The sequence below is a fragment of the Dicentrarchus labrax genome, unplaced genomic scaffold (genome assembly GCF_905237075.1).
Source record: "Dicentrarchus labrax unplaced genomic scaffold, dlabrax2021, whole genome shotgun sequence".
Classification (NCBI taxonomy): Eukaryota; Metazoa; Chordata; class Actinopteri; family Moronidae; genus Dicentrarchus; species Dicentrarchus labrax.
In genome coordinates, this window is record NW_026136716.1 from 14,262,039 (window position 1) to 14,283,996 (window position 21,958).

At 39.1% G+C, this 21,958-nt stretch overlaps 1 protein-coding gene across 2 annotated transcripts; it reads left to right on the forward strand.

The window, feature by feature from the left end:
* The first annotated feature begins 242 nt into the window (after positions 1 to 242).
* On the forward strand, positions 243 to 20,096 carry plcd4a (phospholipase C, delta 4a). Of its 2 annotated transcripts, XM_051427257.1 has the most exons (16): positions 243 to 361; positions 2,508 to 2,558; positions 3,530 to 3,688; positions 4,145 to 4,373; positions 5,197 to 5,326; positions 5,491 to 5,722; positions 5,906 to 6,107; positions 6,756 to 6,900; positions 7,883 to 8,035; positions 8,900 to 9,067; positions 14,128 to 14,284; positions 14,545 to 14,661; positions 15,504 to 15,682; positions 15,781 to 15,913; positions 16,080 to 16,229; positions 18,026 to 20,096. In XM_051427257.1, the coding sequence occupies exons 2-16, from the start codon at positions 2,534 to 2,536 to the stop codon at positions 18,115 to 18,117; spliced, it is 2,271 nt and encodes a 756-aa protein (XP_051283217.1). In that variant the 5' UTR covers positions 243 to 361; positions 2,508 to 2,533; the 3' UTR covers positions 18,118 to 20,096. The 2 variants fall into 2 exon arrangements, with proteins under 2 accessions (XP_051283217.1, XP_051283218.1); XM_051427258.1 differs by lacking the exon at positions 14,545 to 14,661.
* Positions 20,097 to 21,958: the final 1,862 nt, after the last annotated feature.

Below are 21,958 nucleotides of genomic sequence, written 5' to 3' on the forward strand. Positions count from 1 at the left end.
GTCCTAAACAATAATCCCTCTTATCATCATCATTGTGTTTAGACGGGTTTAACCTGACTACTCTCCTCATCCAAGGTAATGAAGATGCAACTCTGAGAACAGTTAAAGCAATGCTAAATAGGGCCAAACAGGTGATCAGGCAACAGGGCAAAAAGGATCTGGAGAGAGAGGAACGGGGAGGAGGGGAGGGGAGGGGTGAGCAGGTGAGCGTCACAATGAGTTTGACTCTGGCTCCAGTTGTTGCTGGCTTTCATCAGTGCAGCACGCGGAGGGACAGCAGCAGCTCCTGGGCCATATGATCTGTTCCAGCTCTGCAACAGCCAGCAGCACGGACCGGGACTCAGAGATGATCCTGCCACAGGTCAGACCCACCTTTTAGATCCTCGCAATGACAAATAATGCTGCTTTTTCTTCCTTTGGCTTATTTTACTTAAAGTATAAAGGGCTGTGAGGGAGGTGTATGTTGCAAAACAGGAAAAGACAGTGTGACACTTCAATGCACTTGATGCAATAGTTGGACCTTTAATATGCGTGGATGTTTGACGATGGTAAAAGTAGGAATTGTAGAAATATTGAGCACAATTTTGCTTTCAAAATAAAATACTGCCCATTATCAACATTTCCTTGCACACAATATATTGTCAACATTGTTGTGTAGTTTTCTGTCTGGTCCTAAAGTTGTTGAACTCTGTAGATGTACCACATGTGAGAGAGAAACAGAATCTGAATTCAAAACCTTGTGTACATATCTGCTTTTTATTCAATTTAAAACCATCTCTCTTTTTCTATCTCGTGTATTTGGTGGGTTTTATTTTATATTTACTGTGGCATATTTTTTTGTGTTGGCTTTACTTAATTTTGCCTTTATACTGTGTGATTAACAAAAGTGGTTTTGTTGAAATGATATCCTTTACAGCTCAGATTTTCTACATAAGAATGAACATTGTGAATGATATAAATGACAAGTGTTGGACCATCACAGAGTTAGTTGAGGTCATGAGTGAAAGGAATGCCGAGACCATGACAGGGATTTGGGGAGATTAGTTGGCTTACTGAGCTCAACATAGAGACAGAACAAAAAGTGCAGGACAGCGCAAAATGCCTTGAAAACAATAACGGAGCAGCAAAAAAGAGCATCCAGATCAGCTTAGCAAGCTGTGCGCTGACACCGTTCACAGCGCAGGGCTGAATAATGAGGCTGCTATAGTGCTGTGTTAAGTAGGCACCTAATGCAAATACTCCCAGAGAAAAACATGGTCTTGGTCTTTGTTGAAGGGAGTGATTCTATACAAAAGTCCCTATATTGCTGCCTGAGCATTTCACTCATACCTAAACAGTTCTTTAGAACAGCATGAAGGTAAAGAATATATGCTGATCCACATAGAACTGTCTTTGCTATACAATATTTAAGGTGTCTTTAGTGCAGCAAAAGGCTCTGTTAGGGCTTAAACCATTTGCTATGGAGTGCTGCAGGGATGACATATTTTTGTAGGCCAACCCAGAAGTCAGCATCGCCCTGGTTCCCTTGACAAAAAAACAATTGTATTTTTACATTTTGTATTATTGCAGGAACTGTGGCAAACAAAGGTTTATGATACTTAAATCCTCACAAATGAACACCACTTTCACGATATTTTAAAACGTGAATGTGATCGCTTGTAGTAAAAACTTAGTTAGTTAGGCTATAACCGAACTACACCGTGTTTGCATTACTTCAACGTTACTACCACTAAACTTCCAACATATTCAAACTTGTAACTAAAATCTACAAGTTGTGAAAGTTTGAGTAGGAATAGTTAGAATAATAAACACAGCGAGGCTGTAATAGTAGACCAGTGAGTGCAAGTCTCAGTGTCTGCCGTGCTGACTTAAAAGCTTCAAAATGTATTATTTTATGTTGTAGAACAAAACCTGAAAATCTCTTAAGCTAATGTTAACCACAGCCTTTATTTCAAGCATCTAACCAAAAACCCATTAAAAAATCTTCAAGAAGAGGGAACTGGAGGTGCTGAAATGCTAACTCATTTCTGGGTTTTTGGACTCATTCTTGCAACACTCTATACTAAGCTTTATTTAAGAACATGTGAATCTACCATATTGTCTAAATAAGGAATTAATCATAATCATTGAAACCTATGTACTACTGACTAGGTTTAAGGCACTTGCAGGGGTTTCCCCAATGTTACAGTAAACAGTTTCAGGGCATCCAGCTGGCATCAGAGGACCAGATAGGTGTATTCCTTACACTCATCTCACGGACTGTTGGTAATCAAAGCCAAAGTCAAACAAGGGTTTATCTGCGTATAAGATCTTGTTAAAGACAAAATGACAAAATCAAAAGACCAAAAGTTTTGAGGTTATCTTAGAAAAACCAATAATTATTTTGCTGATGAAATCCCCGCCATGTCTAAATGTCCTAAGCTTGCAACTGTAAACTAAATGTCCCCAACTGAAATCACAGTAACTGTCCTTCAAGTGTGGCATTCCCTGCTTTGTTCTTTTTCTAGATGGCAGAAGTGTGAGACAACAACGAATGGCTTCCACAGGGAGTGGCCTCCGTAAGTCGTTTTTTATGTCCTGCTGTGGGATTATGGTTTACTTTTCAAAATATTAAACTGAGGGCAGTTCCTGTACATTTTCCACCAGTTTAGTTCATTAAAATGTTAGGTAATTGATGTCCATTTTTATTCATGTCAGAACAATATCTGAATGAATCTCTGGGCAGTTTAATAAACCTTTAAATCTAGTCTGGTCAATGTTGTCCACCTTTAAGCAAAAACATTACTCTATTGTTGTGGGTGGATTTTCAACAAACCTAGGCATGCAAAAGATACACATTTAAATATTAAATATTGACTCAAAGTATGACTCACAGCTTCAAACATATCTTGCAAAGTAGACATCCTATTTTCATTTTTTTTTAAATTCATTTTACACACAAAGAGTACAAGCTTTTGTAAGGAAGTTCAGGAGTGCAATAGAAAAATATAGTAATTTGATGATGGGTGATAAAAATGTACGTATAATAAAACATTTTCATGTTCAAATCATTGTACAATTTGCATTAAAGGTGCAGTGTGAAACATTTAGGAGGATCTATTGGCAGAAATGGAATATCATATTTACAAGTATGTTTTCATGAGTGTATAATCACCTGAATATAGCAATCATTGTGTTTTCGCTAACTTAGAAGTAGCCATTTATATCTACCGACACAGCAGGTCACTTTCCATGGAGTCGGCCATGTTTAACCACCATGTTTCTACAGTTGCCCAGAATGGACAAACCAAACAACGGCTGTAGATAGGGCCTTAACGTAATTTCTGCAAAACACTTCACCACCCGTTTTCATTCCCAGGTCGTCAAATACACGAGCAGTGTTCAGTTAGCTACAGTCAACAATGCAACTTAACCGCTTGATGCCACAGAATCCTACACACTGGACCTTTAAAAACATACTTTTGAGTCAAAGTATCATCTAATGATACTATTTTTATTTTTTTTTATAATAACGGTGTCCTCTTTTCAGGCATCCGGGGGGATGACAACCTCCAGTCCATGCTTGTGGGGACGGTAATGAGGAAAATCAAGTCTCGTACCTGGAAGAAACAGCGCTACTTCAAACTGCAGGACGACTGCATGACCATCTGGTACAAGTCCAAGAAGGCCGGCAAACCCCACTCCACCTGTAAGAACACATGATTTACTGATGTGATGGACCTCTCTGCTTAGACTCTGAGCCCAACATGGCGATTATGATAACCCAAATAGAGATGTTTAGTACAAGACATCACCACATTCAATATAGTAGAATTCAGTGATGGATAAACTCAGTTTATCCAATTTTCCGGTACCTGATATTTACACCCTTAATATTATATTTATAGTTTTCAACATGGTTTTCAACCAGTAAGAAGAATCAAACTGATAAATCAATTATTTATCCTCAAATTCTCAAATCACTCTAGAGCAAACTATTGGTTTGGGACAGGGGGGTTTGTTTATCCGTTTATTTGTTGAAATCGTTTTTTGCATATTGACCATTTTTCTTTTCATATAAGCTCATTATCGCAGCCTTCCTCTTAGCGATGTAATTGTGTGTTTTATCTTATGTTTTTCATCCTATGTCGGTCTTTGTGTCTAGTTTCAGTGACCGATGTGGAGGCTATACGAGAGGGCCACCAGTCTGAGGTGCTGCTCAGCATCGCAGATGAGTTCCCAGCTGACCGATGCTTTACCCTGGTCTTCCGTGGTCGCAGGGCCAACCTGGATCTGGTGGCTGAGTCAGCTGACGAAGCGCAGTCCTGGATCAGAGGCATGAGGAAGCTGATTGAGAACCTGGAGAACATGGGGGAGCGAGAGAAACTAGACCAGTATCTTTCACTCAGTGTTTTCATTCACATGCTGTTAATGCCTTCAGTGTGTTTGCTGGTTTGCAGTCCAACTGAACTCTTCACTAGGCACTTCCACTGACTGTTTTCCTCCTGTTTGGTTGGAGTTGTGCTCATTAGCAAAATGATACACTGACAACAAAGAGACTAAAGCCCATCAAGTATTCAATAAAGGCTGCATTTGACCCGATGGTGGCACTTCAGAAAACATTAGGGGGTCACCACACCAAAAACAGTAGGATTCATCCTCAGACAACCATGAATACCATTTATTTCATAGAAATCCATGGCACATTAAAAATAATTCCATCCAGTTTTTAATATCTTGTGCCAAAATTGAGAGTCTGACCCAAGGATTTCATTGGCATTTTGGTCAAGTATTTGGAATTCATCCTTTGGGGACCATAACTATTCTTACCAATTTCAATGGAAATCCATTGGTTAGTTCTTGAGATACCACATTAAGGACAACCTCCTTCCATAGGTGAGACCTGTAGCTCACAAGGTTGAGCAGCAAACCTGCAGCCAAAAGATTCCCAGGGCATCTTCTTGGCAAATGAGCCTTTGGATTTATGATACAGTCAGAATGTTTCTGTTACAATACACATTGTCAATACACATTGAAATGCAATTGTTTGGGAAGTGAGTAAATATACATTACTTACTGTTACGTCAATTCTGCTGTGTTCCTGAGCAGTCAGCTTGTCAGTTGTCATTGAGTATCTCTTTCAAAGCTCTTAGAAACACAGTCGAGTGTTTAATCCACTGTTGAATGTGACACTCTCCTTATAAGTGGCGTACCCAGATGGATTGGTGACTGGTTCAGGAAGGCAGACAAGAACAACGATGGCAGGATGAACTTCAAGGAAGTGCAAGATTTACTGAAGATGATGAATGTGGACATGAATGAGCACCATGCTCTTCGTCTCTTCACAGTGAGAGCCTTTGAGCTAAACACAAACTATGGCTATTCTTGTGATTCAGGCATTCAACATAGAGTGTTTTTTATGGCAATTTTCCTGAGACAACTTGAGGCTGCCTCTCGGGTTTTGATGCCTCTATCCATAGAGCTACAGTGTGTTCCCTTCTCTTCTCTCAGATGGCTGATAAGTCCCAGTCGGGTACACTGGAGGACGACGAGTTTGTGCTCTTCTACAAGATGTTGACCCAGCGGGATGATGTCCTGAGGGTTTTCCAGGAGTACTCGGTTGATGGCCAGAAGTTATCCCAGAGCGACTTGGAGGACTTTCTGAGGGAGGAGCAGCTGGAGGGGGACGACATCCAGCAGCATGCCAAGGAGCTCATTGAGCGCTATGAGCCCTCTGATGCAGGTACATGGACAGTGAAGAATATACTGTACCTATACTACTATACCTTTGTCTGATTCTATGTGACATTTAATTAAGGTTGTTGTGAAATCCTACCAAGCATACCTTGGTATTGGATAATGTGCTATTAAGGGTTGGATTCCAACACTTTGTGAGAAGGTTGACACTTTCCTTCTGTATTTCCAGCCAAGCTGCTGAATGCCATGACATTTGATGGTTTCTTGATGTACCTTGGCTCAGCTGAGGGCTCCATCTTCAACCCACAGCGCCGGGGCATCTTCCAGGACATGAGCCAGCCTCTGTGCCATTACTTCATCTCCTCCTCCCACAACACTTACCTGATGGAGGACCAGCTTAGAGGACATAGTAGTGTGGAAGGATACATCAGGTAAGGCTGCTGGGTTAACTTTCTAAGCTTATTCTGGCTATATCATGTGGCTCTGCTTGAAATGTCTTTGCAACGTTCCAATGACTGCAATAAGTGCCTCACTGATGGCAAAATGTGTCGCAACAAAATTAATTTGCACATCCTTAAATAGTGGTATCTTTGCTGTCCATTGCACGTGTCCATCCATAAATCTGCCTAGAAAAGAAAAGAAAAAAAGACACTTTTAATTCGGACCGAGACCTGTCACTTAACCATTTCTAACTAAAGTAATTTAAAAGATGATTCTATCCAAATCCACTTCTGAACCATTTCATAAATTTCCGGGTTTCCCTTAGCGGAAATCCCTACCTCTACTATGCTCCATTGAGCCTCACAGGGGTAATGAGATTTACTGTAACGTTGCTCTGAATTAATCTTCCCCCTTTCATCAGTTTTACAAAATTAATTAATAAAATAAAGTAAGATTTCTGACGTCAAATTCTTTTTAAGTGATTAATTCTATTTCATCAAATCTATTAATGCAAACGTCAGTCTGATTACTAACAAAATACATTAACTCAGGGCCAGTGTAACTTCTACCCCCCCTGTGACCCTGAATGAAAAAATGAAGGATTGAATGTGAAAGATTGGGTTGTCTTTGCTGCTCAGGGCTCTGTGTCGTGGCTGCCGGTGTGTGGAAGTGGACTGCTGGGATGGTGCCAACGGAGAGCCCATCGTCTACCATGGACACACTTTCACCTCCAAGATACTCTTCAAGGATGTGGTCAACGCAGTGGGAAACTATGCGTTCAAGGTAGCATCACCTGCCTGGTTGTTTAACTATGTTGATTACTGACAGTGTCTAAGTGGATGCCAACTTTATGTTTGATTCAAAAACAAAAAAGGACCCCAAACATAGTGAAGAGCCTGCAATCAAAACAGTCATCTCAACAAGATGTTTTAATACAAGGATCTTGCCTTGTTCAGACATGTTTGTGACCCTTGTTAGCTTGAAACTTCTATCAGCAAGCAGTTTCAGTTCTTGTCCAAAGTTCTTGTTTTTGTCCATAGCTTGAAACTAGAACATTTATTAGAGGACGACCTTTCAATCTAACCACAGATTGGTCATCTCAGGTCTTTTTTAATCCTTCCTTGCCAGAGCAGAACATTTGATCATAAGCTTTAAGCAATATGCAGAATTTGTTCTTTCTTGAGTATGATAGCTTTCTGATGACATGTCATTCAAGTTCTTTCTGAAGACAGTGTTATTTGGAACAACACTCTTGATTTCCAGTCCAACTGGAAAGATGATCACACTGGTCTGAATGTGGCTTTTCAAGTAGACCAAGCATGTTTTGTAATCCCCTCATGCTGGCATTGCAATTGTTTTTGCTTTCATTGTCCTGTAAAGCTGTATCAACAAATCGCTCAGCATCTCATTGTAAATTTATAAGAGGGAGTACAACTGGGCAATGATATTCAAGACATAATCTGAAAGCCCAATAAAGTGAGCTAGCCAGGCATCTGCCACAGAGTGCAGCCTCATGCCAAAGTAAGCAGCTGCCAGGTTCACGTGCATGTCAGAGCCTGCTGTGTATGAGCATCTGTCTGCAACTGAATATTGTGGCCTCATGACCCCTTGTCCATCCATCTGCTGGTCTTTCAGCCAGCCAAGCAAAACCACAGGTATATGGCAGCAGGCGTATTAGCTTTCCCCTATGATAATGCTCTCCAGTGTTAAATTACGAACTTACTCCCTCCCTCCATCCCTCCGCCTCCTCCTCTCCCCCGTCCAGGTATCGGAATATCCAGTCATCCTGTCCATCGAGAACCACTGCAGTGTTGAGCAACAGAGAGTCATGGCCCAACACCTCAACCACATCCTTGGTGACAAGCTACTGAAAAGCACATTAGATGGCAAGGCCCCCATAGGGCTGCCATCTCCTGAGGTGAGCACTACAGTCCGTTGTCCTAACCCTACCCCACTCTATGTGGACACGCTGGCTTTACAGTAAAAACAGTGTTTAAGGCTATGTTCAGACAGACATTGATGCAATGCAATGTCATCCAGATGACATTTCTGGTAGGTTACTTTGAATGCTGTATAGCTTCCTAACCCCTTTAGCAACTGGCATTGCTGTTGAGCAAACAGTCGTTTCTCACACACCTAGTGTTAAACGATGCCCTGTAGCTGCCAGTAGTTCCTCATAAGACACTGATTGGTTTGAACCACCTTCGGTTTGGACACAAGCTTGAAGCTTGGCAAGATGGATTCTCAAATGTGATCTTGCAAGACCAGCTGCATCAGTTTCCTGTCATAAAATCTGTTGTAAGCTGATCTCAGCATGGCTGTTTGCAACTGTAGTGTGGTGGTGGTGTTAACAGTGGTTAGCTTCTGCTTGGCAGCCCTATCTCACTGTCACCCAGAGGGTACCTTCACTTTCACCCCAAAGCCTGTCAGAGCCTCCTGGGCCATATGATCTACGTCTACATGCAACACTGGCACCCTGAATTATTCAACACCACAATATTTTCCTCTCTTGCAGTGGAGAATATGTGGGTTTTTTTCCAGGGTCCCCCCCTCTGGAGGTAGAGCGGGTCATACTCTAATCAGAAGGTTGGCGGTTCAACATGGCAGCCTCTGCCATCAGTGTGTTAATATGTAAATGTCACATGTTGTGTAAAGCGCTTTGAGTCATCGGAAGACTAGAAAGATACTAAGTACAGTCCATTTACCATTTACATAAATTCTTCTTCTAAATTAAACTGGATGTGAAGGATGACCCTGGGGTTTTGTTTGACCTTCTTTTCAGGATCTTAAGGGAAAGATTCTGTTGAAGGCTAAGAAAATTGGCGGTCTGGAGGAAAGTTTCAACGGGATGGTGGAAGACTCTCTGACCGGAGAGTTCAGCGATGAAGATGAGGTGACTGAAATTGACGAAGACAACCTCCACCGTGAGAGTGTACGCCGCAGGGTTAGGGTAGGTCAGATTGTTTAACACACTTTGGTACATCTCTTTGGCCTCTGACCCAGACAACCTATTATACACAGTCTGATGAGCCAGCCTCATATGGAATCAGGATCCTCTATTTTAGTCATTTTTAGATTGATTATGGAACACTGAGGCCAATCAGGAAGTGGATTTCAGTGAATGGAACGCTTAATAGATTAAGCTGACTAACCCAAAATAAATGCACTCCTTTTGATTAAATGCATCTTGTTAACTACAGTACAGTTGGTAGTTAGAATAGTCCTTTCACTGCACAGTCCAGGTTATTTATTTTATCTCTAGACTTACAACTGTGGGATGGACTGGAAGGTTGCCTGTTTGAATCCCTATTTGACCCCCCTTAAAAACCCATGTCAAGGTACCCTCTATCACTCCGGAAGTGCTTTTTGATGGCCTCGAGTAGAAGATGTTGTACTGGGTAGTTCCTAGTTTGAATGTGTGTACCTGTACGAGAAATAGGATATTGAAGAGCAGAGCAGTTGCCTGACTATTATAGATTATATTCAATTATTAGTATTGATGATGATTGAGATGATATGTATTGACATCAGCACAGTTACCCCCACTACCACAGACACTCCCTCACAGTTCCATCATACTGTTTGTCCCACAACATTTTGGACAAGTTGTTATTGCCTAAAAGCTTGGGTGGACCCAAGTGTAAATCTATCGCGGCGTCACCCCTTGGGTTTGGTATTATGGCCGTAAACATGTTGGAGTTTTGGAGCCAGCGGCGGTGACATATTGGGAGTTGAGCCTACTCACTGGCTGCACAGTTTCGACTCGTCCTTAGTAGTAACAGAATCTTGATTCATATTTGATCAGCACTGCCTAGTTTGGTTTGAGAGTTTGATCTGAGTTTCATGCATTGTGCTGGACGGACACACTGAGAATGACTGGTCAATCACAGGGTAGCCACGTCCTAAAGCATACCCTGCTTTATCATCTATTTTACTCTAAATGTGACCATAATTTACAAAATGATAACGCTGTATTGAAGAAGACTTGAAACTAGTGTGTTTGTAGAGAACTGGAAGCTCTGTCCACTTACTATATACTGACAATGGGCAGACCTGAGTAAAGGACTGCAACAGTAGTCTAACCTGCTCAAGATGCATGAACATTGTTACAGTTTCTGTCTTTCATTATGGGCACCAAAGACGATCAGCTCAGTTTTGTCTTAACTTGGCAAGAGATATTTCTGGCACATCAATTCATTTATTTCCTGAATGCACTGATAAAGTAAGCAAATGGGACCATAGTCACCCAGTGAAAGAGAAATGTAGTGTGTGGTTGTATACTTATACTGTATACTTTATACTCACTCCTGCATATTAAACCTCTGACATTATATGCATGCTGTGTTTTTGTGTCCGTGATTGTCATGATTGTAATGTGCGTATCTGCACTACATTCCACAGGATATTCCTTTTGTATTGTCTGTGCAGCGCATGTAGTTCGGGTTTTCTCAGGTCTTTCTCCCATGCAGTCAGGTTATTTTCACTGTCAAGCTTTCCGTGGTGACTACACAAGCTCTTTTAATCTGCTGCTGTTATTTAACTGCACATAAAGACTCAACCATCTGTCATTTCTTTTGCAGTAACATACACATTTAACAACACACCTCCCGATTTTGTTTTACAGCACAGTTAGTGCAATTAGCCTGGATAACTGCTTTTGTTGGACGATATATTGTACCAAAAATAATTGCAATAAACTATATCATTGTAATTTTAATACCATTTTATGCCACTGATTTACTACAATACACTAAAATAATCTTGATATTTGTTCTCCTTCCTTTGTTGTCAGTTTGCTTGAGTGTTTTGTAAGCCACTCAGGGACGCCCAGAAATCTGGTCACCTTTTTATCCAGCGGAAAAGGATTGCATAAACTTATGTCATCCCTCATGAAAAATACAGAGGATTGAAGGGCAGGGAGCAGACACTGGGTGTTAGATAAGGTGATCTGTTTACACTGTGATAGCAGAGAAAGACAGAGGCAGGGAGGAGAATGAGGCTTCAGCACTGTGCTACCACTCATGACACCAATGTCTTCTAACCCAGACATCCAGATCTGAAATGAACTTCATTGAAAAAAAGTATTTTAAAGCTTAAAAACTCAGGCCTTAGAAAAATAATATTTATCTTTGGACACCTTTCAACTATAAAAGATATATCAGCTATTACATAACTACAGGGAATGCACATCTTCTACCACTGTACACAAATGTTCAAGTAGACAAGACAGATACAGAAAAAGGAAGCACAATAGGATCTCAAGCTTTCTTTTTCTCCCATTCTGTCGTGACAAGCCAGACTACGCCAAACTAGGCTAAGTTCCACAAGGTGAAGGTTGTACAGTCTCTTCTAAAATGGGATACTCGATACTCTGGACAGCACTAATTGCAGTCAGTAATCACCTCTGTTGGTAAATACTGAAGTGTAGAGTCTCTAAGTAATGAAATATCAAGTGTAGCCTTTTTGGCTACATTTCTGAATGCATTAAAATAAAACACTTTAAATGTTGGCTTTTTGAATAGTAACCATTGACAGTATGATAATAACGTAACTTGTCATCAGACATGGTCATTAAATGTAATATTGTGTCATTAACAGTAGTTTTGTTACATAATACATTTCATTTGGAAATTGAATTTAAAGAGAGGTTCCTAAAAGACTAAACGAATAATTAAAGCCATCATAAATATATAATGAAACTGATAAGGAATTTGTCAGTAGCCATTAGTCAACCATTTGACCTAGCAAAACTTTGAAACTGCAGTCTTTAGAAGGCAAATTTACTAGTACTGTATACTGTAAGAGATATTAATTCAATTCAATTCAATTCAATTCAATTCACTTTTATTTGTATAGCGCCAATTCATAACATAACAAGTTATCTCAGGACACTTTTCAAATAGAGCAGGTCTAGACCGAACTCCTTATAACATTAATTACAGAGACCCAACAGTACCACCATGAGCAAGCACTTGGCGACAAGGGCAAGGAAAAACTGCCTTTTAAGAGGCAGAAACCTCAGACAGAGCCTTCGGTTCTAGGTGGGTGGTCGTCAGCCTTAAAATAGTATTAAAATTCCTTTTTTCAATTTTGATTTTTTTTATCATAAAGGTTAATGCAATTGGCATACATGTTAAACACGTTACAATGTTAATTTAGGAACAGCTTTTTCCAGAATTTTCTATCATATTTTGTATGGTATGCATGGTATGATATACTTTGCTGCATGTCATCCCCTCTCTCTGTCCCCCTTTCCTGTCTATCTTTGGCTGTCACTATCAAGTAAAGGCAAAAAAAAAAAAAAAAAATGCTAGGTTGTCTGGCAAAAAGGTCAATTGTCAGTTTTGAAGATACTGCATACATGCATGGAAGGCTGAGCTGAATTCAAATTGTTGCAATCTGCTACTTCACCACTAGATGCTAAATCCTACACGCTGGTCCTTTTAGGGTACAATATGCAACACTGTAAGAGATTTTAGAGCTTAACATAATTTGCTACATTACACACGTCTTAGCTTTTCAGGTCTAATAAATAAACAAGATAAACTTACAAAATATCAAGAAAGGACATAGGAGGGTGCTGAGCTAGGTTCCACTGCCCACTCGCCCGCTCTGGTGCCCATCCCACATACATAAACACAAAGGGAATTCCATTTTTTCAGGTCAAGAATGCAAATGCTCTGTAGTTGTAGATTGAGGTGTTCAAAATGTTTCTGCACATTGCAAAGTTCATTTTGAAACTATTTGAGAGAGTTGGGGATGGGGGACAAGTCCTGCTCAGGGCCCCATCTCATGCTACTACTTTTCACATCCGTAGGATGGATTTGTATTTGTTACTCTGTAGAGGATAATGTTTGATGTTGAATGTGCATCTATGTCCAGTGCAGCAAACTAGGTGTGTAAAGGAATCATTGGGCACTTAAAGTCATGTTTATTGATAAGCATCTGAGAAGCATGAAATGCCACACTGGGACTCCTGTCAGCACGGTCACCAGAGGTGAGGCCAGCATCGAGTTTGGCAGTGATGTGAGCTCGGCGGTGCCTCTACTGATGGTTTGGGTGTCTGGAGTGATGGCTGTCTTGCTGTCTGGTAGACGGGGGGGGGGGGGGGTTGACACTCTGAAGCCTGGGTAGACCAGCCAGATCGGCTTTCATGTGGAAGCAGGTAGGCATGCATGCAGAGGTGCTCTGCAGGTTTCACTGTCATAGTAGTGTTTGGGTCTGATCTCTACAGTCATGGAAGCTACCCTGGCAGCACACCTGCTTTTCTTTGGCATTGTGGTCGAGGATCACTTACACAATTCAAAAGGGGGTTGTCTCAAGGTTTGGATATGCCCAGCGCTTCCATCCATGACAGGATTCCTTCGCATCACAAGGGTTTACCCTATCTCGTGGGAGCGATTGAAATAACAATCAGTTGACTAGCCAGTTCAAGAGTCAAGCTCAATGAGCATCATGTGACTTCAAGGTGTTAATGGCCCAAAGAGGTTTAAATGCCTCTTTCACACATTGTCAAGTCTAGAACAGAAAAAAACAGGCCTTGACTAGTATCCTCTTTCCAGACCTTTGCCTTTGAATCTTTGCCCACATCTCAGATTTGTTCAGCAATTCAAGTAAGTCTGGTGTTGCACCTATTAGCTGTTTCCCCTGTCGGAAAATCAACACTTCACAGCTTTGTAGAAGCATTAAGAGTTAGCAACAGGAAAATGGCAACAACACAAATGCTTTCATGACTCTTATCCTGTCCCTTTTACCCCGTCCTGCCTCACAAACTTGCATTTTGATGATACCGATGATGCTTGGTGCTCAAACACAGACAAAGTAGATGGACACTGTTTCTAACTTTTTATGTTAATATGAAACCATACTTTTGATCATTGTCTTGTCTTGTTGCAAATTCAAAAATGTCTAAGGAAAGGTTGCTGATGACTTTATAAACTACCCACATATATTAACCAAATGCATTTATCAGTGTCTTACCTTTTTTATCTGTTGTCTTCTTGTTTCCAGAGGTCAAAGCAACGTCTGTCCAAGGAGTTGTCAGACTGTGTTGTTTACTGCAAAAGCGTCCACTTCAGTAGCTTCAAACACTCTCGCATCCACTCCAAGTTCTATGAGGTGGCCTCTTTCACAGAGTCCAAGGCCCGCAAACACCTGAGGGAGGCTGGTGAGTCTAGTCTTATCATTCCTCTCTGCCTCAGATATTAAAATGTAAAGCTTATGATAGATACAGTAATTTAATACATGTTATGTCAAGGTGAAACAATTAATACCTAAATTAGGGGTTAGAGTTTTCAGAACTTTTCAGTATGAAAATGACTAAATTTGACTGTGTTTATGATCCACACACAATAACATGTATCAGGGGCTTCAGTCACACCCTATTTGTCGACTTTAATTATATTTCTGATATTATCTCCATTTCAGGGGCCGAGTTTGTGCACCATAACTCGCGGCAGCTGACCAGGGTTTATCCCAGTGGCTTCCGAACTGATTCCTCCAATTTCAATCCTCAGGAAATGTGGAACGCTGGGTGCCAAATTGGTGATTGAAACTGAAAGACAGACATGACTTTATCTCAGGCGTTTAGACCTCCTTCCTTTAATCATTTGTATTTCTGTCTGTACTATTTTTTTTCACTAGTAATGCTGTATTGGGTTACAGTTTGCATTAAGAATTCCTTCTTATCAACTTAAATCAAGACAAAATGAGAAGGAACTGGGTTATACAGCAAACAACTGCAGCTCCCAATAGGTTTGGATAACAGAAAGGGACACACAGGACCTTACTCCAGGACTAGTTCGAACGTATGATAACAAAATATTACCAGGGTAGTTGCTTTATAATGTCCATGTCATGTGCCTTTTATTCTTTTTATGGCAGTCATGTGAGTTTTGATCCTGAAGTGACACCAAACATGCTAGAGCACTGAAGTCAGGACAGCGTAGTCAATGCTCATCTTTCGCTGCAAAACCCGCCTTCTTTGACAACATCGTAACAACCATCGGTAGCACTTACTCTGTTCTAAAACCAAGATTGTGTACGTTGTACCACACAATTCCTTGACGCTAAACATGAACTGTGGTCTGTAGGCAACATTATACGTTATATTTACTTTTGCATGCCTTGGCAAGCTAGCATACCCGTCTAGTTATTACCATTAACTGCCGATGCTTGTTCTGTACCTTTCCTCTCAAACCACAAGCTTTTAAGTCTAGCTCTATCTCATCTTTTTAAAGTCTTAATATCTTAGTTCATATCTGAGTGTCAGTTTGCAGCTTTATAATATTTTCATTCTCTCAAAGTGCCTGAAAAACAGTGGGTTGTGAATCTAAATAATAAAAAAAAGAAGCAAAAAAGTACATCTTCTTTTCCTTTTCATTCAGTTGCGTTGAATTACCAGACTGCTGGGGAGGGGATGGATCTGAACGATGGACTGTTTAGTCAGAACGGCAACTGTGGCTACGTCCTAAAGCCCAGTTTTATGAAAGAGGCGGAGAAAAGATTTGACCCTGAGACGCCCCAAAAACGGGACGGCTACCAGCCTGTTGTCCTCACCATACAGGTATGAACCACACAGGAAGTAAGACAACATGTAGGCCTATGCCTCCAGTTTATTAGCTATTTCATTTTTCTGTTGAGGACACTCTTTCTGTGTTTAAGGTGATCAGTGGTCAGCAGCTGCCCAAAGTCAACATCAAAGAGGATTCTATAGTGGATCCTCTGGTCAGAGTGGAGATTCATGGTGTTCCTATGGACCAGGCCAAGCAGGAGACCAGATACATCGAGAACAATGGTACAGGAGATTCTGTGGACCCAGACCCTGTAGAAATAAATGATAGAGGGAATGAATGAATGAATGAATGAATAGATGGATGTCAGATTTGGCTTGGTTCTACACAATTGGGATTTAGCAGCAGGAGTGCTGACACTGGTTTGTCAACGGTTTGTCCCTTCTGCAGGGTTCAATCCTGTGTGGTATGACACTCTGCGCTTCACCATCCACACTCCGGAGCTGGCCATGGTGCGTTTTGTGGTGGAGGACTATGACAAGACATCTAAAAATGACTTTGTGGGGCAGTATACACTTTCTCTCAGCTGCATGCAGCAAGGTAAGGATGAAGAGCTGGGTTAAGTTCTTATAGCTTCTTCTAGCAAACTTTTTCTCGCTGTCTAGTACCTTTACTGCAGAGCTGGCTCTGCCTATTAAATGATATAAGCAGTTGCTTATGACTGGGGCAATTTTTGCCAACAAATAGTTGAATGGACAGTATGTAACTTACTGTCGCCTCCCAAAAAAAAAAAAAAAAAACACAATGAATTAGACAAGTTAAACAAAAGCAAATATTGATATATGTGATAGTTAGTTCTGCCATCACTTAAAGTCTCCATGCCACCCCGTGAATATTTCTCTAGATCTGCCCCTGCAGAACTGCAGCTCATGTTGTGAATTAAATAAATTACATTTGGTCAGTTTAGACTACATTTATGATATGGAAAAATTCCATAACATTTGTTCTGATTTGTCTAAACTCTTGAAATCTGGTGCAGACATACTTTGACCAAGTATCTTAACAGTACACCGTTGACATTTTTATATCACATGAAAAGTCCTACTTCTTAAAATACTACTTTTACTGAAATGGTAGAAAATGCCCTATAATAAGCAATACAATGTATGCAATTTAATTATTTTCAGTACACACATGCAAGGGGCTCCTGTCTATTCCATATGGAAAAAAAAGAAAAAAGTTGCACGGAACTATTAGTAGTCATACAGCAGGCAAAAACATTCACTTGAGGGGCACAATGTGTTAAAAAAGTGATGAGTTCTTTTCATATTGCAACAGCCATATGTTGTGTCACTACATGCCTGTATGGTGGATGTTTCAACCAGTTTGGAATTCGCTGTGTCATTACAAATGGTTATATTTAAAAGTTCCTCAAAAGAAATCATAAAGAACAGCACAAGTGTACTTTACACTCTAGTATATGAAAGGTCACTGTAATAATAATCATTAAAAAATAGAAATGATGATTGATGAATATGAAATAAGACTTAACTACTTGCCTAGAGTTTTCGTCAACTAAAACAAATACAATTTAGTTAATTTGTCCATCATACATTTCATACAAGTGGCAACAATGAGGGTGGCCCCAAAACCAAAAGTCTGGGACCGGTCCTGCTATCCGGTTAAATTATTTGCTTATTTGAGAACCTAAAGTTTTGTGGCTGGCCCAAGCATTTAATTCATTTCTGTGAAAACAACCAAATGAAAGAGTTAGTTTTAAAGTTAGTTAGTTATACATTCCCTCTGAGTTAAATATCAAATGCTTCTTCTAAACTCAAACTCACTATATTCCAAACTTAGTTTGTGTAATATAAAAATAATTAGTTTATAAATTATATATTGTTAATTATATGAGCCCATTTGAATTGTGATCATCAATTGCAACTTTATCCGAATGACAGTTTATAAACATTACATAGATAGGTGGAATAAATATTTGTAACAGTTTGTTAATAATTAGTTCGTAGATTTTTGTTTATTATTTCTTAAAGGTATAAAAATAATTTGGTAACTTATCATAGCTGATAAAATGTGTGCAGTAATGAACTGTTAATAAATAGCTTACTAATGTATTTAGAATGACTATCTCTTATCAGCTATAGACACTATATAAAGTTAATGATAGCATTTAATAATAAATGTAACATTTTACAAATAACAGCATTACTAGCAATTAGTAAATATTATTAATGATCATTTCATTGTTTGTTAACATTGGTATCTGCCTATTAACTTTAATTAAATTAACTATTTACCATTTATTAATGACAGTTATTATAATAAATAAGTCAAAGAACCATGTTCTCCTAACCCCTGTGGTTGTTTTGTGTTCTCAGGTTATCGTCACATTCACTTATTGTCCAAAGATGGAACCAGTATTCCTCCCTCCTCCTTATTTGTGCACATTCGGATCACGGACCTGGAATAAACCTCCTTCATTTTCCAAACACAGCAGAGGTACTGAAAAGCCTCAGCACATATTATTAATGATGAGAGTAGAATCCTTCCTTACTATAGAAAATAGTTCCTGAAATAGTATTTAATATTATTCTTATTTGATGTGAATAAATACTACGCCAAATGTTTAGTGGTTCTTAGGCAGCAGATGTGTATTAGATATGCATGTTTTTTGTTTTATCCACTATAGTGTGTTAACTGTGACTGACTTGAACTTTGCTGCTCATGTTTGGTGTACTGTGTCTGTAGCATAAATATTTGTTTCTGCTGAAATATTGTGTTGTAGAGAAGAATGTGCCACCATTATGCTTAGATCAGGATGTGTATTCTCTGTCAGTATTTTCCTTTAAAACAGCACTTCACAGACACTGTCATTGTCAATAAGGGCGGATTCTACCAGCAAGAAAAAGATCAAATTGATGATGATACTAAACATTTCAAACTCTTTTACAGATTAAGACTCTGAGACGTTTCATATGGAAAAAAGCAAATTAGAGATTTGACATATTCTCTGCATTATATTTATTCATTTAGTAAGAGAAGGTTTGCTTCACCAACACTTCTTCACTTTCACTGTTTTATGTTACGTGTCCACACGATCAGTTGTTTGCACGCTTTCCATTCATTGTCTATGGGAGATGCTAGCTTTCTGGCAGTACATATTGAGATTGCTGCTCCTCATTTGCATAAAGTTGAGGTCTAGGCTACTTTATGCAAATCAGGGGCATCCTCATCACAACCACAGCTTTCTACCATCCATTGAACAGCTGCACTGGAGCAACAGGAGGTCGAAGGTCAAGGCATTATGACACCTCCCAATGTTCCCAATCAGATTAGAGATTTGGCTCATGGATGCTTTTCTGCTCTTCTGCATGTCATTCTTTTAAAAAAAGGCAAAAGTGAGTGTAGTTCAGCGCTCTTCATTTGCTTGAATAATATGATTTCCTTATGAATCTGCACTTGTGAGTAGTCTTGTGTCATCTGATGTTATTTTTGTGGTATGTACATACTAGCTCATGGTGTAAATGTGTTTTGATATGTCTATTTTTGTATACACGCAAACATTCATATGTACTGTACAGTGTAGCACATTGTAGTGTTAAATGACTATTTGCTTGTTTTTTATTGTAGAAGACCTCATATTCATTTGCCACATCCACCTGCAAATAAATATGATTTTCACTTAATCGTGCAACTATTATTCCTTCATTATCATCTTCGTATTGAGCTGAGTTCTTACTTTAAACACACTACAAGGAGTTTTTAACTGGTTTTGAAACGGTCTCAATCTCAAGTGTGTAGGATTTAGTGGCGTCTAGGAAAAACTAATAAAAACATACCTATCACTTATACCTTATCTTACAATAGATTCTGTCAATAGATCTTCCTTGATGTTATACACTGGACCTTTAAGAATTTAAATCTAATAAAATGGTAGTGTTAAGTTCAATGAAGAGTACCTGTCAGTGGTCAGAGTGATACACTGCAAATAATATAGAATGCAATTCCTTCAAAAATTGCAGGTGTGAAAGCTTGCTGCTGAAAAGCTTACACTAAACTGAACTGCTGGCTTTGAAATTGTGTGAAAGATGTGGAATATTTGAAGGTTTGTTGAAAAGCTCATGCTAAATTGAGCAATTCAGTTTCAGATATAAAAACTGAATAATATTGAAATCTGTAAAAGGTGGAAGATTTTAAGATTTTAATGAATTGCTGGCTTTAATTTGTATGAAGTAACCTATTAAGTATTCTAGTTGGAAAAGTGGAAACCTTATGATATATAGTCCTATTCATAGTGATTAGTTTCCAAATGATGAATTGCATAAATTGCATTGGTTGTGAGCTAATCTGAGCTGTTGGATTTCATTGAATTACTATAATTGAATGATTAGACTGAAAAATTGAATAAATGTCATAAAGATGTTAATAAACTATATGTTTTGAAATGGGTTTAAAGCTTGAAAAATACTTGAAAATGTGTTTGTGTCTGTCTGTCTGCCTGCCATGTATGTCAAAAATATATAATCTCAATCAGCTGTGTACTCCTAACTCCAATTAAAGGTTGCCATGGTGATGGTATCTGCCTAGTGACTCCTGACTCAGAGTTCATTTCATAGACATTTTAGCTGAGCAAAGCTTTCAGCATTCACACCCAGTGTTTAAGAAGTTCACTCGTGTTACTGAACTATTTATGTATTGAAGGTGTTGTTGATTACTGATAAACATAATCGTAACTCAATAACTCAACATAAATATTCATTTTTTTACGGAAAGAGTGGTGTCACTTTTTGATTAAATTTTTTAAGTTTCTGGGTTTTACACATGCAAGTGAATTACATTTGGATCTCTTGTGTACTTTGTGGATGTGCATACACTAAAAAAAGATTTTTTTAAATAAGTCTCACTTATGAATGGTAGAGATATATATAAAAATATTCTGTGTTCCTGTTAAAGTCTACTCTATCTACTATGTTAGGCCAGTGAAGTTTTTTTTTCAAAAAAAGAATTCAGGCACAATAATATTTGATGTGAGTAATAGTGTGTTTTACTATGGTTATACTAGTTTTTTTAATAATTATTATTATTAGTATTGTAGAGCACAGATAATATGAAGCTGCAAATAAATACAACTTTAAGACATAACTGGTTTAATTGTGTGACAAATGCTTGGGTGTGTATATGTGGCCAAAGTGAGTTCTGTTTCAGTGGAAATTACAAGTAGAAGTTCAAGTTTAGTTTCATTCTTTAAGTGGATTAAAGTGTGTTAAATGGCTTCCTGTGTCAAGCTCACTTCAAAATACCACCAGACCACCTCAAATTTTGTATGGAGTATAGAAGTAATGGAAATGGACAGAAATAAGACCATTTTGACTGTCTCTGGAAGTGGCGACTGGAAAGATTGAAGTGTTTTTGTGTGAAACAGCGACTGTTATGCTGATTGTCCCAGTTGTCCACAGCTGTGGTGTCAGCGTCCCCCCAGCACACCCTGGAGGCAGGAGGAGACAGAGTGCAGGTGATTAGTACAGACATGGAGCCATGGAGGACATTATCCAGCTGTCCTCTTTATAATGCAACAAGTTTTTTAAAAATGGAGAACTGCATGATGCGAATGCTAATAGTATATGACAATATAGCCAATAAGCTATTTTCCCAATGCCACTACATGGCTGTCAAGTGACAAGCTTTGGTGACCTCTAGTGAGGGTCCTGACCCCAGCATAGTAAAGAATACAGCAAAGTGTGAGATGAACAAAGTTGAGCTTCATTTATAAGCTATCTATTCACAATGCCTCAGCCGAGACGACAGTATGCTGCAGCAGCATTTCATTACCATCAAATACAAAAAGCACATTAGTGTGACCTCCATGTGCAAACTATGAAGAAGTAATGTAAGACAAATAGAACTCCATCAAAGTTTGAAACCAAGTGAAAGTATGCCACTTGCAAAAATAATACACATTAAACAATACAGCAAAGCATGAGATTAACAAAGATACATTTCTAAACAGCTGAGAAATATAGATAGATTGCACCATCTTCTACAAAAAGCACATACATATGACTTGCATAAAGGAGTAATGTAAGATACATACCAGCATGACAGTGCAAGACAGTTACAGCAGCATGTGGCTGGAGCTTTAGTGGTGGGTTTTGGGTTAGAGGAATCTGAGGGTCCAGGAGCTGTGGCTGGCCCAAGAATTTCATTCATTTATGTAGAAACAACCAAATGTTATTTTTAAAGTTTAATTATTATTTAAGATGTAAACTTTGAAGACGTGAAGACAAACTATATTCTCTGCTAAACAGCCTCGC